At 45.5% G+C, this 18,667-nt stretch overlaps 1 protein-coding gene across 1 annotated transcript in view; it reads right to left on the bottom strand.

Moving 5' to 3' along the window:
- SCFD2 (sec1 family domain containing 2) overlaps positions 1–11,693 on the bottom strand; it is a 653,104-nt gene extending 641,411 nt beyond the window's left edge. Inside the window, exon 1 of the mRNA XM_040334879.1 lies at positions 10,843–11,693. Within this exon, the coding sequence (XP_040190813.1) occupies positions 10,843–11,629 (787 nt within the window). The 5' untranslated portion in view covers positions 11,630–11,693. The remainder of the gene's footprint in view (positions 1–10,842) is intronic.
- Between the last annotated feature and the right edge of the window lie 6,974 nt (positions 11,694–18,667).

The raw sequence follows: 18,667 nt of genomic DNA, 5'->3' as shown, positions 1-18,667 counted from the left end.
TGCTGGGTTTTGTTTTAAAAATTATAAAATAACAAAAGTTTTGAAAAACACAAAAAAATGTTTTATAGTTTGTTATAAACAGGTAATTTTTCTCCTTCACTGATGTATGCCAAAGAGGCAACACTGATGGACACTGATAGGTGGCACTGGTGGGCACCAATGTTCCTTTGAAAGAAGCCTGTGTTCGGCCTTTTTTTTTCCTCCTCGCGCTATCAGTGTGATTACCGATCTTCCAATTACATCACCTGATCACCTCTCATTGGCTGACAGCTGATCACATGGTAAGGGGCCAGGATCGGCCCCTTAATCCTATCAGCCGAGTCTCCTTGACGCCCTCGCCTTTTTCTTCCAGCAGCTTAGTAGATGCCCCTTACTTATGTGGTAGTGCAGTGTTTATTTTGTAGTCAAATTTCAATTTATTATTAGACAGTCTTGCTTAAAAGACATTTTAGTTTTATTCGTATTTTATCAGCTGAATTGTTTTAGTGGCATTTTAGAATAGGGTTATTTCCGTAGACAAAATTAACACCAATGCCAGTAAAACACCAGGAAGGACTCATTACTGCAGGGGTTGCAAACCTCGGCCCTCCAGCTGTGGTAAAACTACAAGTCCCATGAGACATTGCAAGACCCTGACAATCACAGGCATGACTCCAAGAGGCAGAGGCATGATGGGATTTACAGGATAAGGCGGCTAACGCAAGACACTCGCTTTACAGAGGTGATAGCAATGAAAAATTCAGCCTTGTGAGTGAGCAGACACAGTGATATTACAAAAAGGTTGGTTTTTGCAAAGCCAAGAGAACACAGAGCCAGTAGAGAATGCACAGGGAAAGCAAGGTAAGTGTCACCTTACATGAATGCGATCACCAATAAATTACAGGCATGCGGTCTTTGAAAAAGAATAACCAAGGTCGTGACCTGAATTATAAGGGTTTTCAAGGCCAATGCTAGTGCAGACCAGACTAGAGAAACAAAAAGATTTATCTCATGGAGAATTTCTTGGGATGGAGGTTGCTTTATGAGAAGTCAATTTCCTAGCCTTTAAGAAAATAGGGATGACTGATACAGATGGGGCCCGTCCCTTTAGAATCAGGACTTCAACAGCAAAGCCATTAAAACCAGTGACCAAGTAGCTGGTCCTTGGGACAGAAGATCCAGACAATCCAGGACAATCCACGGGAAGTCTTTCAAGGGCCCGACTATATCCAGTTACCACGTTCTCCAGGGCCAGTTTGGTGCAACAAGGACCATCAGTAAGTCCTATATCTCAATCCTGCAGAGCAGATGAGGAAGAAGCTTTAATGAGGGAAAGGCATAGATCAGGGTGAACTGATCACACAAAAGGAGAGGAGTTTGAAACACTTCCAGGTGAAGGGACCATTCCTTGGGGTCCAGTCAATGACAACTGAGGAAGTCTGCCTGCCAAAAATGATGCACAGGCACAAGTGTTCCACTGGCATGAATCCTGACCGCTTGAGGCTCTATATTAGGCTGTGCATTTATTTTACAAACACATAAAAAGACAGAATGCCCAAACGCATGTAAAATATTAATATATTTATTAAATTACATAAACATTCTAGTGTCACATAGTGACCACATAATACACCTAAAAATGTACAGATATTTTATTTTTCACCTGCACAGCAAGGTCAAACATATTTACTTGGCAATCTGCAAGCTAGTTATCAAATAAATCCTCCATTGTAGCATATCATGCTCATCAACTTTATTTTTGCACGAAGCAGTTTGCAAACTCTGCCCTCATTGTCCTTATACTCAAACCAGAACCTTTGTGGACGGGGGAAAATAATGCTTGCTAATTCAAGGCAAAATGTGCTGAAGTAGCTGAAAAACCTATTCTTCAGGGTATAGGAGAATCTCACAATTTCTGAGCAAACTACTGTCAAGTGCAAAGTTGGGGGGGGGGGGGGGCTGGGGTAATGGCAGTGGTGCACTAGGGAAGGTGGGTAGCTTAGCTTGGCTAGGTGGCATTTTCTGATACCAGCTACCCAAACTGGTTATTGCTTTGTAACAGATCATTAAAGGTTTATTCATATCTGTGCATTGTTTTTCTCAGATATGTTTTCTATATCTACAGCAGTGCATTCAAATACAAGTCAGCGTGCATCAACACGCTTTGCAATGTACTTTGTAGTGTATGTTGACACATATCATAATGCACATAAAGAATGGCCTGTTGATGGTCACAGTGATACACTATGCTCCGGAAGAAACCGGTCGATCGATGTCGTAATTTCTTGTCTGCGCGTTTTGAGTATCTAGCTCTGTGTCCAGTACATGCTGTTTTAATTGTATTTTCATGCAAGTGCATTTACCTTCATTAAAAGGGGTTGTATGGCTTCGTTTTAAAAAAAAAAAAAAAAAGGAGGAGAGGTGGGAATAGCTTGTGGGCGCGCTCCCGTGATACAGCCAGCAGCTATACCCGTCGACTGTATAAGTCAGCCCCGCCCCCCCCCAGGACGTTCTACAAAGTACTGACTCAGGGGGGGCTGAATACAAAATGCACGCCACACTTTTCACATATTTATTTGTAAAAAAATTAAAACTACTTATTGTAGGGTTTGACAAATTTGCTTGGAATCTAGGAGCCAGCTAAAAATGTTAGGAGACAGAATGGCGCCCTGTCCCTCCAAGCTTGCGCGCACAAGCGAACACATACCTGAGTAGCGCCCGCATATGTAAACGGTATTCAAACCACACATGTGAGGTATTGCCGCGATCGTTAGAGCTCTGTAACTCAAAACATGCAACCTGTAGAATTTTTTTTACTCAGCGTAACATTATCTTTCACAATATAAAAAAAATTGGGATAACTACTGTTTTTTTTTTTTGTTTTTTTTATTAAAAAATAAGACAAGTATTTTTTTCCCAAAAAAGCGCGCTTGTAAGACCGCTACACAAAATCGGTGTGACAGAAAGTATTGCAACGATCGCCATTTTATTCTCTAGGGTGTTAGAATAAAAAATATATATAATGTTTGGGGGTTCTAATTAGAGGGAAGGAGATGGCAGTGAAAAACACACTTTAAGAACTGATGTTTTACTTGTAATGCCAACGGCCACCACCAGATGGTGCCAGGTCACAGAAGGAAACTTGGGCCTTCACAAGGCTGCAAAGCCACGGCCTCAATTAACAGCCGTCGTGGGCCCGCCGCGATGGCCGGTAATTGTGCCTCCGTGCGCTCCCACCTCCCCCGCCACGCGATCGCGGCGGGCCCGCGACGGCCGGTAATTGAGGCCATGGCTTTGCGGCCTCAATTACTGATTGTGGCTGATCACGGGCGCCAGGTCACAATTTGCCGCAATTGCGACCGGGGGCCCGGATTTTGTCGAGCCCTGACTTATCGTCATTCCACTTCACAATTATGTGCCACTTTGTGTTGGTCTATCACATAAAATACATTTATGTTTTTGGTTGTAGCATGACAAAAATGTGGAAAAGGTCAAGGGGTAGGAATACTTTTAAGGCACTGTAAATCCATATTTTATTCACAATAGAAATCAAAAAAGTTTAAAAAACTGTGAAAATGTACCATTTTAAGAAAAAAGAAAAAGAAAAGGGGGGTAAATTTGAAATTGATGGCAGCAACGTGTCTCAAAAAAGTTGTAACAGGGCAACAAAAAGCTAACAAAGTAAGTAGTACCAACAAGGAAAAGCTGGTAGAACATTTTGCAACAACTCAGTACCATGATTGGGTAATAAAAAAGAGCATCTTAGAGATTTAAAAGGGCAGACGTCCACCAATCTGTGAAAATCGGCATCTAAAAATTGAACAATTTCAGAAAAATGTGCCTCAACATAAAATTGCTGACTTCAAATATATCATATCATCAAAATCTGTAGAAATTTCTGTGTGCAAGGGACAAGGCCAAAATGCAATATCGGAAGCCCATGATCCTTCTGGTCCTTAGACGGCACTACATTAAAAACCAAAATGATTCTGTGATGGACATTACTGTATGGGCTCAGGAATACTTCCAAAAATCACTGTCTGTGAACACAGTTTGCTGTGCCATCCAAAAATGCGAGGTAAAGCTCCATCATGCAAAGACGCCATATCTGAACACGATCCAGAAATACCGCCGTTTTCTCTGGGCCAAAGCTAATTAACCACCTTCCTCCAATACTACAGCTGAAAGACAGCTACAGTGCGGGCTCACATTCCCGGGAGGGCGTCTATGGACATCCGCCTGTGATCACGCTTGTCGCGCACCCTGTGGGGCACATCAGCACGGACCTGAGATCGATGTGTCCTTTGGACACAGCTGATCACAGATTGAGGAAAAAAGAGCCAATCACAGTGACCCTTTACCATGTGACCAGCTGTATCCAATCACAGTATTTGCTAGTTATCAGCAGTCCTCTCCTCACACTGACGACACATGAGAGCCGATAACTGAAAAATCCACACCAATAATCAGGACACTGATCAAAAGTGTCCTGATCATCAGTGCAGCCCCAACAGTCTCCACAAGTGCTGCCTGTCAGTGTTTTTCGTTTGGGTACAATTTTGCATAACCGTGCAATTGTCAGTGTGACAGCACATAAATCTGAAAATTGCCCTGGGCAGGAAGGGGATAAAAGTGCCAAGTATGGCCTGTTCCAAAGTGGAGAACTGTTCTGTGGTCAGATGAATTGAAAATTTCAATTCTTTTTGGCAGCATTTTCTCCCATCCAGGTGACGTCTTTCAAGGAAGGCCTTGCATATTTCAGCAGGACAATGGTAAATCACATACTGGCATCTATGACAACAGTAGGGCCGAAACAACTAATCGATTAATCGACAACTAATCTATTATGAAATTAATCAATTACAATTTTCATAAATCGATTAATTGGCCAGTAACATAATGGGGTTAAAAAAAACTAAAATTAGCCCTTTTTTATACAAAAAGGCAGATCGCTACTGTAAATATTACTTTCACTGTCCCGCAGTAAAAAAATTAACCCCTTACAGTAGGGATTATTTGCTCTTTTTGTACTTATTTTTGTTTTTTTAACCCCACTATGTTACTAAACATCTCAGGCCTGGGGTCACACCTCTGTTTTTTGGTGCTTTTTGCAGAAACACACTACAGTTCATTTACATGTTTTCCTATGGGACACGTTCACATCCATGTTTTTTTTCAGCTGCTGCGTATTTGGAAAGGGCAAGGACTTTTTAACGCAAAACGGTGCCATTTAGTTTTTTTTTGGTTCAATATACTTCAATGGAGAAGCCGCAGAAAAGCATGTAATGTGTTTTTGCGGCAATTTGTGTTTTGTAATCTGCCCAACAACAAATTGGCCCAAAATGTTTTAAAAATGCTAAATTTTATTTTTTTAAGGCCATTATCCGATTAAATCGAAACAATAAATCGGCCAACTAATCGATTATAAAAAATAATCGTTAGTTGCAGCCCTAGACAACAGCATGGCCTCGTAGTAAGAGAGTCCGGGTGCTTAACTGGCCTGCCTGCACTCCAGACCTTTCACCGATTACAAATATTTGGTGAATCTTGAAATGAAAAATACGATAAAGACCCAGGAATGTTGAGTATTTAGAATCCAATATCAGGCAAGAATGGGACATCATCTCTCAAAACTACAGCAACTGGTCTCCTCGGTTCCCAGACGTTTAATACAGAGTGTTAAAAGAAGAGGAGATGCTACACTGTGCAAAACATGGCCCTACCCACACGTTGAGACATGTTACTGCTATCATTTTCAAAGTAACCTTATTTTCTTAAATGGTAAATTCTCAGTTTAACATTTGATACATTTTCTATTGAGAAAAAAATGTGTACTTATTAGATTTGCAAAATCTCATGTAGCTATTACACAGTGCCTCAACTTTTTTGGAATTGGGGTTGTAGTTAAAATAAAGCAGTATTACACCCAAAACAAAAAATGTAATATACTGCAGCATTAGATGTGGTGGTTGTATTGGTTTTCTTTTTTTTAGGGCCCCCCCCAGTTTTCACCTGGTGATCTAGCCAGTAACACATCTCCTGCATTAGCCCGTTTACACAGATGCAACTTGTCATACGATCAGACAGGGCAAAAATCACAGTCGCCACCTATTGTCAGCAATAGAACTTTTCAAAAATCGGTGCGACACTGACTTTGTGGTACTGCACCGATTTAAAAAAAGGTTTCTGCACAATTTCTTGCGATATCAGGTGGGACTTGCATGAAGTCACACTGACCTGTGGCTTTGAAATCCAGCAACTTAAAGTTGGATTCGGTGTGAACAGGGGGTTTAGATTGCCTCCACTCTGGATGAAGGATCATAGTGAGCACAGCAGACAGCAGCATTGTCAGTCTGGGGGAGGGGAGTGTTAAATGTATTAGAAGATTTAGATACACTGACAAACTGAAGCCAAACTCCCACTCACACTTTTTAAAGGGGTGGTTCACCCTAAAAACTATTTTTTTTTATTACACTGGCCCCCCACATTACAATACGATTAAGGCTATTAGTTTTTTTTTATGCTGTACATACCTTTGTACAGCATATTCACCCGTGGCTTCCGGCTTGCGAGTCCCGCGGGAGTGGGCGTTCCTAACATGTCTGTGATTGACGTTTTGACCAAAAACGAGCTCCCCCCCGGCGCGTAAGCCGCGTCACGGTTGGCGAAAGGAGCCGAACGGCGAGTCGGCGCTATACTGCGCATGCGCATCGCCGTTCGGCTCCTTTCGCCAATCGTGACGCGGCTTACGTGACGGGGGGAGCTCGTTTTTGGTCAAAACGTCAATCACAGACATGTTAGGAACGCCCACTCCCACGGGACTCGCAAACCGGAAGCCACGGGTGAACATGCTGTACAAAGGTATGTACAGCATAAAAAAAAAATAATAGCCTTAATCGTATTTTAATGTGGGGGGCCAGTGTAATAAAAAAGTAGTTTTTAGGGTGAACCACCCCTTTAAGTAGTTACAGCAAACTGTTTTGTTGCTTATGGGGTAAAGGTTTTACATTAATAACTAAAAGCTGGTCATTAAAATCACCCCTGCCAGTGTTAAATGGTTGGTCTCATCCATATGAATTTATACATTCTGCTGTAAAGTTTGCACTTTTGAAAAACAGATTTGCTGGCAGGATTATCAAATAAAGGTGGAAGAAAGGCTAAAAAATAAAACTAATGCAGCCATTACATCAAAGAATTGGTAAGCTGCAAAATAAAAAATGTTTGCTTTTGGGTTTAATACTGTGTTAATAAAACCACCTGAGACTGGTTTCTGATGCATTTCAAAGGCAGCTAAATAAGAAGTAACTTTGTGGAGGTTTGTGCCATCTTATCAGGACACCCATAGTAACCTGGTTTCCTTTGGGGGAAGGGGGCTCGTTCACACATCATGCGGTGACAGGCATTTTTCTGCACTGAAGAAACACCAGTCACCACTAGTGCACATAGAAAACATTTAAAGTGACATTGAAGGTTTAGATCATGTTATACTTACCTGCTCTGTGAAGCCCTGGATCCTCTTCTTGGGTCCCCAGCCAGTGCTCCTGGCTCCACTCCCTTAACCAGTGCATTCAGAGCAAGCAGCTTGCACTGGTGCATGCTCGCTCCCGAGCACAGCTCTATGCATCCATAAGCAGCATAAGCTCAGCCTCTCCTCAATGGCTGTGACTGACAGCGGTGGGAGCCAATGGCTGCTGCTGCCTCAGCCAATGAGGAGAGGGAGTACTCAAACAGTCACGTGTCTTGTGCAACATAGCTGGATTGAGATTTGGTTTAGGCGAGTATTAGGGAGGAGCTGTGGGGGTGTACAGCACATGTTTTTTTACCTTCATGGCTAGAATCCACGAAGGTAAAAAACCTTCAGTGTTTACAACCACTTTCATATCTACTAGCACCATTCGCACTGCAGAACAGCTGAGAGTAGCAGTAAGATTAGGACATATGGCATTTAAATACAGTGCACAGGAAGCTACCACATATCATTGAGCTGCTGTGTGGAGACATGAATTAAAGCGTTTGTTAAAGCGGAGCTCCACCCTAAAGTGGAACTCACGCTGATCGGAACCCGCCCCCCCCTCCGGTGTCACATTGGACACCTTTCAGGGGGAGGGGGGTGCAGATACCTGTCTAAAGACAGGTATTTGCACCCACTTCCGGCCACACGTCACAGGCAAAAGACGGGTTTTTCCTGACTTCCCGTCTGTCCCCCGTTGTGTGCTGGGAACACTCGGCACACAGCGTGTGAGCCAATCGGCGGGCGCAGGGCGACTCGTGCATGTGCCGTAGGGAACCGGGTAGTGAAGCCAGAGCGCTTCACTTCCTGGTTCCCTCACTGAGGATGGCGGGGGGAGCAGCAGAGACGAGCGATCGCTCGTCCTCTGCTGCGGACGGCGCTGGACTCCAGGACAGGCAAGTGTCCTAATATTAAAAGTCAGCAGCTGCAGTATTTGTAGCTGCTGGCTTTTAATATTTTTTTTTACTGGCACATCTGCTTTAAAGGGGTTGTAAAGATACAATTTTTTTCCCTAGCTTCCTTTACCTTAGTGCAGTCCTCCTCCACTTACCTCATACTTAGATTTTTCTTTTAAATGTCCTTATTTCTTCTGAGAAATCCTCATTTCATGTTCTGTTTAACTCTACACAGTAATGCAAGGCTGTCTCCCTGGTGTGGAGTGTCATGCTCGCCCCCTCCTTTGGACTACGGGAGAGTCAGGACGCCCTCTAACACACAGCTCCTTTATCTGCAACATAGGGAGCATCCTGACTCTCCTGTAGTCCAAGGGAGGCGGCGAGCACGACACTCCACACCAGGGAGAAAGCCTTGCATTACTGTGTGGAGTTACAGACAGAACAGGAAGTGAGGATTTCTCAGAAGAAATAAGGACATTTACAAGCAAAATCGAAGGATGAGTTAAGTGAAGGAGGACTGCACTAAGGTAAAGGAAGCTATTTAGGGAAAAAAAATATTACATTTACAACCCCTTTAAGCCTCTTTTTTTTTTTTTTAACTGCCAGCTGCTCCATTAGTGGCTGGCATACAACACTGCAAATCCTTTCTAAAAACGAGCAGTGTAAATAGCTATTCAGAGCCATCTTCAGGCCAGTCACATGACTCGCGGCCATTTTTCAGCACCAAAACATGGCTACTGCAGGAGGGACCGTGATCTCCCTCTGACATCAACCGGGGAGAATATGTGGCCGCTCAGCTCCTCCCACAGAAGCCCCGTCATGTGACCAGCCTGAAGACTGCTCTAAATAGCCATTTACCCTGCTAATTTTTAGAAAGATTTTACACTGTGTTGTATGCCAGCCTCCAATAGAGAGGCTGGCAGTGACAATTTTAGGTTTTGTATTTTCAATAATTGCGGCGGGGGGGCAGACGGAAACAAAGAGGGCGCTGACAGGCAGAGGAGGAGAGCAAAGCAGGGCAGCGCATGACAGAGGGATGCACTTTGACCACTGTGATCAGGGCCGAGTAGCCCTGGTTATCGTGGTCAGTTTAGAAAGGGGCATACAGGAAGTGGCAGATTCAGGTTTTATTTATTTTTTTTAGTTTAGAGAGGGGCAGTTTACACAGCACAAGTACTATGCTGTGTAATCTGTTTTAAAGGACCGGGATCTGTATTTTTTTTTTTTCTGGGTTAACACTTTAAAGCCGAGCGCCACCCAAAAATTGAGCTTCCGGTCTTCGGAACCCTCGCCTCCTCCGGTGTCACATTTGGCACCTTTCAGGGGGGTGCAGATATCTGTCCAAGACAGGTATTTACACCCACTTCCGGGAACAACTCGTGCGGCAGACATGCCCCTACCCGCACAAAACCCCCCCTCCCCACCCACGCTGTCTCCTGGAAAATACACTGTTCCCAGGAGAGAGCGGGGACCAGTGACGGCGCGCTACTCGCGCATAGGCAGTAGCGAACCAGGCAGTGAAGCCTCAACGTTTCACTTACCGATTCCCTAACCAAGGATGGCGGCTGGTGCAGCTGAGGGAGGAGCGATTGCTTGTCCTCGGCTAGCGACATTGCGGCCACGCTGGACAGGTAAGTGTCCATTTTTTTAAAGTCAGCAGCTGCAGTATTTGTAGCTGCTGGCTTTTAAAATAAAAGTTTGGCGGAACCTCCACTTTAAGCATCACTCTGACACTACAATTAAAGTAGTTCAGTAAAACGGGCATCACACCGGCCCCTCACTGCAGGGCAAAACTGGCATCTACCCACACACTATTGTGAACACAGACATCGTATGGGATTTGTTCCTCATTGCTGTGCCGATCACATGCGATGTCTGTGCGATGCAAGATCAGCCATACAGTTTGTATGGCTGAACTCGCATTCCATTCGCAAGAAAATGCTGCATTTTTTTTTTCCGCACTGGAATCGGATCACTTGCGTGTTCACACCCATGCAATTTGATTTTTGTCTGAATTCACAGTTTGCACTGCAAACCAATCCGGGTGTGTCGTTACCTGTGTATTATCACCCGCAGCAGTTCGCAAAGGGCAGTGTGAACTGCCTGAAAGGGAGATGCGATGCGGGAGCCGGAAACAGGAATCGCGCTTGTTCCCGCATCGCAATAGTGTGAACAGGGGCTAATAGGGAGCATTTCGCAGGCAGTGTGAACGAGCCCCCAGATCTTTTCATCGGACTGATACATAATACATCGGATAAAGGTTGATAGTATCCAGTGACAGTGTGTGATTGGTGACATTAGTCGTATGTTAAACAAAGGATCCGCCGTGATAGTCCATCTCTGGGGACCACTTATTTCTAGTGATGACATAATCTGCAGGGAACCAGACTACTGAGGGGCCTGTGTCCAGCACTCCCCCCACACAATGCTAACCAGTCTAGAAGGTATTCCTCATACCCGTCACATCCAGACTCCGGTCTATGAAGACCAGTGAGGCCTTGTTCTGTGCCAGCTTCCGTCTGTTCTTGGCTTGAGGGTAGTTGGCCAGTTCTCCGGCAATGATCCTGCTGAGATGGCCAACGGAGAAGCATTCCTCCCGGACTCCGATGCCCTCCATGATCATGTTGAGCTCACACACCAGGCTCCGGATACGAGTCTGAAGCTCAGGTGAGAGGGAAGGGAAGTCCACATCGGCCAGAGCTGGGAACCTCTTCTTGTCGGGCCGGCTGCGGTTCAGGGCGTGCAGGTCCTGGTCCGGTAGAAGGGGAAAGAGGTCACGGAAGGCCGGCGTAAGGAGGAGATGAGGGCTGAGTGGGGCCAGCAATAGAGGGGCCCACAGGACCTCAGCAGTGTAGCCCATGTTCCCCATCCACTGACACAGCTTCTCCTCCAGCTGTTCCTGTGCAGGCCGAGCCTCAGTCTCCCCGGGGCCCACCGCACTCACAACAATGCAGTACTGGAAGGAGCTCTGGCTCACCACATCCTGGATGATCTCCAGGGCCCGGCCCCGCACAGGCCCGCTCACCACGAACAGGGCTTTGGGCTGGTTGGAGGCGCCAGACTCGAAGCTGGAGAATTCCTTGACGTTCAGAGCCCCGGCCGCCAGGAAGAGTTCGGGGCCGCCACACCAGTGCAGGACCTCCGCACACGGATCGTCCATGAACACTACCGCCCGCCGGGACTTGGCCACCACCGGCTCCCATACTTTGACACTAAACGCCGCCAGACCCACACCGCTCGCCATAGTGAGAGCCGGGAATGACAACACCTGACGTGTCACCACGTGGACGGCGCACACATTATACGTCATCACAAACACAGGCGGCGCGTGCTGTCAGGTACTGGGCAGGATGTCACTAAAGTCCTGATCAGAGCGCGGGCTATTTAGGCACTGCCACCCGGTCTCAGCTACCTTTTTCTTTTTTTTGCAAATATATTTCCAAATGTTCCTACAACACAGAAGAAAACATATACACATATATATATATATATATATATATATATATATATATATATATATATATATATATATATATATATATATATATATATATATATATATATATATATATATATATATATATAAAAATAAATAAAAATGAGACTGTGACTATTAACCACTTGCTTACTGGACACTTTCACCCCCTTCCTGCCCAGGACAATTTTCGTATTTCAGCACTGTCACTCTGTCTGAATGACAATTGCAAAGCCATGCAACGCTACCCAAACAACATTTTTTTGACAGGAGCAGTGCTGCTCGCCTGCTCCCCTTCTGGGAGGATGCCATATGACGGCGCTCCAGAACGGCCTTGCCCTCGCGCAATGCTGAGGGGCAGGGTCGGCCCTACCATGGGACCCGATGGTACCATTGTACCAGGCAGCACTTTCAGGGGGGCAGCAAATTTCCTGCCTGCACGCCATCCCATTCCGCCAGCTCCACTCTCCACTCCACTGTGGGGCTAATTGCCGCCCGGCCGCTCCTCCCGTTCCGCTCTCCGCTCCACTGTGGGGTTAATTACATGTATAGAGCCATGATAGGTCCACTTTAGTTATCATGATATAAAATAATGGATGTGGGGGCATTTTGGTGAACGTCATTTTTTTTTTGGGGGGGGGGCAGCATTTCATTCTTGGTACCAGGCAGCACAATGTCCTGGGCCGGCACTGCTGAGGGGGCACGCAATGCGGAGATTGCGGCTGCGCTGTCTTAGAACACCAGCGTGACCCCGATCTCTGTAAAGAGCTGATAAAGTGGCTCTTTAACCATATGATCGGCTGTGTCAAATCACAGCCGGTGATCTGCCGATATGGTTCCGGCTAATGTGAAAGTTCCTGCGCAGGCGCAATCTGATCTGCCGATATGGTTCCAGCTAACGAGAAAGTTCCTTTAAGGACTGCGCAGGCGCAAACTTCCCGACGGAAATCTCCGAACCTCGGCCGGCATCCAGGGCGACGTGGATTTTGAGGAAAGTGGCCAGTCGGCCTCACGTCCTCGCTTCACTCGAAGGGCTCGCTCCGCTCGCTCGCCCTCCTGGCTCTTTTTTTTAACATCCTCCAATCCACGGGGATGTTAAAGAATGAACCTGGATGCCAGGCGAGGTTCGGAGATTTCCGTCTGCAAGTTTGCGCCTGCGCAGTCCTTGAAGGATCTTTCTCGTTAGGGGAACCTTAAGGACAGGTCACCGGTCACATGTAAATCTAGAAGTGCCAGTAAACCAGCTCTCCTCGTTTCACACTGACAGAGTATCTCCTCACAGGGAAGACCAGGGCAGGTAATCAGGGCACTGATCATCAGTACCCTGATTACAGAGACATCCCAACCTGCAAAAACTAATTTCAGTGAGGTGGCGTTCGTGCCCACATTCCAGCAAAATATTTTTAAAATCACCTTTTCAATATTTTTTTACAGTGCTTATGGGGAAGGAGGTGGGGGGGGGGGGGTGTATGAGGCAGCGGACGGTGTTAGTCATTTTTTTTTATTTTTAATAATAGATTTTTTTACATTTTTTTATTTATTTAAACATTTTACAATATATTTTTTATATTTTTTTGGGGGGGGGTTTAGGTGAGATGTCAGGGGTCCAAACAGACCCCTGACATCTCCCCTTTGAGACAGACAAAGGGACCGAGGACACAGATTCCCTAGTCACTTTCTCAGCACTAAAGAAGAATGAACAGGAGACAGAGGTTCATTCATAAACTGAGCAGAGTAAACACAGTTTACGGGAGCCGCCGCAGAAATGCGTGAGACTTGAGATGTCTGTTACAGTAAAGCCCCAGCAGTGCCCATCAGTGACACCAATCAGTGCCCATTACTGATGCCAGTTAGTGCCCATCGGTGCCTGCTCGCCCATCAGTGCTGCCTATCATAGGGTGACCAGACGTCCCCGGTTTCTGGGGACAGTCCCAGGAGCCCGTCTGTCCCTGGATCTGTCATCTCAGCGGGGGGAGGCCCAGAGGTGGGGACTCCCAAATCCTGTCCACCAATAAACGAATCCCCCGCGGTGCAGCTATTTACAAAACAAACATATCCAGGCCCCCTGTGTTTATTGGGGGTCAGGGAACAGTAAGCAGACTATTTCTTCATTTTCGGGTTTAGGTGGATTAATCCTGCCGCAGCGCGCTACACAGTTGAAGTACCACATACACAGCATATATCATTTAAAAAAAATATGCTAATAAAATAGTTTACCATTTGGCCCAAAAAAAAGAAATATGTCCCTGGATTTCATTGTAAAAATCTGGTCACCTTAGCCTATCAGTTACCACCAGTGCTGCCTATCATTACCCATCAGTGCGATCAGTGGTGCATCATTGTGATGAGCAGATGGGTCAGTAGTGGTGCCAGGTAGAAACGTAGTCAGAACATAGCCAAAAGATCGGTTCAGGTGACAGGCAAAAACTAGGTCAGTTACCAGGCCAGGGTCGGTTTTGTTAGCAGGCAGAGACGTGGTCAGTATGCAAGCACAGGGTCAGTCCAGGTGGTAGGCATAAACATGGTCAATAAACAGGCTAGGGCTATTCAGGTGACAGGCAGAGGCATGGTCATTATGCAGGCAAAGGGTCAGTCCAGGCAGCAGTCAAAAATGTGGTTGAGAAAACAGGCATTTCCCTGCAAGGTAAAGTCATAATGTGCTAGCATGCATCGCATACTAGCACATTCTATTTGACTTACCTTAGAATGAAGCCCTCCAGCGAAGCAATGTCACCTCTGAGAGGGCTGACATCTTTCCCCGGTCTTCGTTCCGGGTTCACAGCCTCCAGCTACATGAATGGCCAGGGACGCGATGATGTCAGTCCTGCGGATTCGCGTGGGAGCCGTCGTTTACAGTACGGGCTCTGAAGGTCCGTCACTGTAAGCTGGACCTTCAGAGTATATGCACCGGTGAAATCATTGGCTGAATGCGCTTTGATTATCTCCTAAACTGTGCAAGTTTAGGAGACATTCACAGTACTTACAGGTAAGCCTTATATTAGGTGGTGCAACAGAGTTTACAACCACTTTAAGGTCTGCCCTATAGCAGTTTTATCAAGAGGAAATAGAGAGGCGATGTTACTGGAAAAAGAAGCAGAGGAGACAGAAGCAAAAGGGGGCCACGGATGTATATAGACAAAAGTTTATGCTGATTGAGGACTGAGGAGTACTATCTCATGCCATATATGATTGAAGTGAAGTCCTGCTAATTATCTGGAATCAGTGAGAAAGGCTTGCATGAGGTTTGAAGGAGGATAAACCTACGGAGGAAAGATTTTCTTTGCATGCCTGGTGGTCACTTTGTGACCTAGGATATCTTGTGAGCTCAATTATATGTCGGGTGAAGCACTTTGATTGAAGCATGTTTGCACTTTAAAAAACACAGTGTTGGAGTATAGAAGAAGATTTTAATTAAATATATTGTTCACATATAATTAGGGTTGTCCCAATACCACTTTTTTGAGACCGAGTACAAGTACCGATACTTTTTTTCAAGTACTCGCCGATACCGATTACCGATACTTTTTTTTAATGTCATGTGATAGTGGCAGTATTTTTTTTACAATTTTTTTTTTTTACAATTTTTTTGGGGTCTTTGGTGAGATATCAGGGGTCTTAACAGACCCCTGACATCTCTTCTTTAAGACAGAGAAAGGGACTAAGGACACCAGTCCCTTTCTCTGCAGCCTCGGCTAAAATGAATGGAGAGAAGCTAATCTTCATTCATAAACTGAAGCATCGTAAACACAGGTTACGATGCTCAGTTATGTGAATGGACAGAGTGAGTGATCAGCCTAATTTGCTGCCAATATTAGCACTGTTCTCCTGTTTTAGTAAATCAGTCTCAATGTGAATTCTAATTCATGTTTTAAGGAAAATCAGAGGGAAAAAAAATAAAAAAAATAAACCATGTGATGTTACATAGAGGACCACATTTCCCTCTCCCATAGCATGCCCAGGATTTGATCCCTGGGTCACACACATGGAAGGCGGGCTTGCTGCCACTGAACTACACCTTCTGGCCTGGATACACAGATGCTCCGGGTAATCTTATCTTCTTCTATCGCGCGCACTTGTTATATCTATAAATAGACATGACTGCCAAACTTATCGTTATCGTTCTAGGCTTGAGACTAGAACTACATCAAAATTTGCTGCCAATATTAGCACTGTTCTCCTGTTTTAGTAAATCAATCTCAATGTGATTCTAATTCATGTTACAAGGAAAATCAGAGAAAAAAAAAAAGAAACCATGTGATGTTACACAGAGGACCACATTTCCCACTCCCATAGCATGCCCAGGATTTGAACCCTGGGTCACACACATAGAAGACGGGCTTGCTGCCAAAAAGTCGTATACTCCAAGGACCACGGGGTCATTTTTCTGCAGTTGCACTTCTATGTCTCCTATCTGCCTGTCACCTGCCCTCTGAAGAGCGATCACTTTGCAGAGGGGTCGGTGCGAGCGTAGATGGGTTTTTCAGAGGCCTTTTCCACATGTTTGTACCCATGATGACTTATAGTACAGGAGTGAAATCCCACTCTGTATCCCTATAGATGTTTAAGGCCTAGTTCACATGTCATACTGACAGTGGAAGTTCAGCCTATTCCCAACGAAGCTTAACAAATTCAATACCAGGCACTTTTACCCCCTTCCTGCTGATTGGCACTGTTGCTGGCACTGATTGGCAGTTTTAGGGGCACTGACAGACGTTAATTAGGGTGACCATGTGTCCCGGATTGCCCGGGACAGTCCCGCATTTTGCAGGTCTGTTCCGGGCACATTCATTCCAGGACAATACAGTGTCCCGGAATGAAACTGACACAGCCACCCCCCAGGCCAATCTCATGCCCCCAAAAAAGGCCGCCACATCACCGCTTTACTCACTGACAGTACTTGTCCTGGCCAGAAATGCTTGGAGGAGCACAATCCCGCCCCCTGCTTGTGATTGGAGAAATCATAAATCCTGCCTCTTGTGTCCAATCGCTGTGATTCGTTACAGCACAAGATGACTTTTGGGAAGGGAGGGTGTCCCTGAATGGTAGTTTGGAAATGTGGTCACCCTAGGCTCAGGTAAGTAAAACAGGGGGGCTGGGGGGCCTGTGACTGCCAGGTGTTTTTTCACCTTAATGCATACGATGCATAAGGTTATAAAAAAAATATTCCAAGCTTTGAACATCTCACAGAGCACTGTTCAATCCATCATCCGAAAATGGAAAGAGTATGGCACAACTGCAAATCTACCAAGACATGATGTCCACCTAAACTGACAGGCCGGGCAAGGAGAGCATTCATCAGAGAAGCAGCCAAGAGGTTCATGATAACTCTGGAGGGGCTGCAGAGATCCACAGCTCAGGTGGGACAATCTGTCCACAGGACAACTATTAGTCGTGCGCTGCACAAATCTGGCCTTTATGGGAGAGTGGCAAGAAGAAATCCATAAGAAGTCCTGTTTGCAGTTTGCGAGAAGCCATGTGGGGGACACAGCAAACATGTGGAAGAACGTTCTCTGGTCAGATGAGACCAAAATTAAACTTTTTGGCCTGAAAGCAAAACACTATGTGTGGCGAAAAATTAACACTGCACATCACCCTAAACACACCATCCCTACCGTGAAACATGGTGATGGCAGGATAATGTTGTGGGAATGCTTTTCTTCAGCAGGGGCAGGGAAGCTGGTCAGAGTTGAAGGGAAGATCGATGAAGCCAAATACAGGGCAATCTTAGAAGAAAACCTGTTAAGCTCTGTACACGTGCTCAGTTTTCTTGGCGGTAAAAAGTCTGCAGAGAAAACCGAGGGAAAAGCAGAGAACCCGACAGGAAAACTGCCATGGAGCTTTGGCCGGGAATCCCGGTCATGTGTATGCTCCATCGGCACTGTTTCCCATAGGTAAGTAGTAGATCTGCCGAAAAAAAAAAACGCCAGGAATCCCGATGGGAAAATAGAGAGCAGGTTCTCTAATCTCCCGCCGGGATTCCCAGCTGTTTTCCTGACGGGAAAACTGCGAGGAAGCATACACACGTCCGATTTTCCCGGCCAAAAGCTCTCCTGGCAATTTTCCTGCCGGGAATACCGGTCGTGTGTACGAGGCTTTAGAGTCTGCAAAAGACTTGAGACTGGGGCAGGAGGTTCACCTTCAAGCAGGACAACAACCCTAAACATACAGCCAGAGCTACAATGGAATGGTTTAGATCAGTGATGGCGAACCTCGGCACCCCAGATGTTTTTGAACTACATTTCCCATGATGCTCATGCACTCTGCAGTGTAGGTGAGCATCATGGGAAATATAGTTCCAAAACATCAGGTTCGCCATCACTGGTTTAGATCAAAGCATATTCATGTGTTAGAATGGGCCATTCAAAGTCAACACCTAAATACAAAAATCTGTGGCAAGACTTGGAAATTGCTGTTCACAGCGACTCTCCATCCAATCTGACAGAGCTTGTGCTATTTTGAAAAGAAGAATGGGCAAAAATCCATTTATGCACCAAAATTTGGGCCACTGGAATATTTCAACCGCAAACGGTGTTATCAGCATTCAGCCGATAAGAGAAAATGGTGCCGATAATATCACTGAAAATGCACGTGATTTTGCCATGAATTTGCTGCGATTTTACTGTGCTTATGGCGTGTTTTTCAGGTTATGTAACCATAAAGCTGCATAAAAAATGTAACACGGGTGCGCTAATGATGCGTTTTTGCTGCGTTTTCAATGCATTTCAACAGGGAGGTGCACTAGAGGTGTCAAGAATGGATGACGATAAGTTCACATTCATTTAAATTGATGATATTAACCACTTGCCG

This window comes from Rana temporaria, chromosome 1 (genome assembly GCF_905171775.1).
Source record: "Rana temporaria chromosome 1, aRanTem1.1, whole genome shotgun sequence".
Classification (NCBI taxonomy): domain Eukaryota; kingdom Metazoa; phylum Chordata; class Amphibia; order Anura; family Ranidae; genus Rana; species Rana temporaria.
The sequence above is the reverse complement of the archived record's forward strand: the minus strand, read 5'-3'. Positions and strand labels throughout refer to the sequence as shown.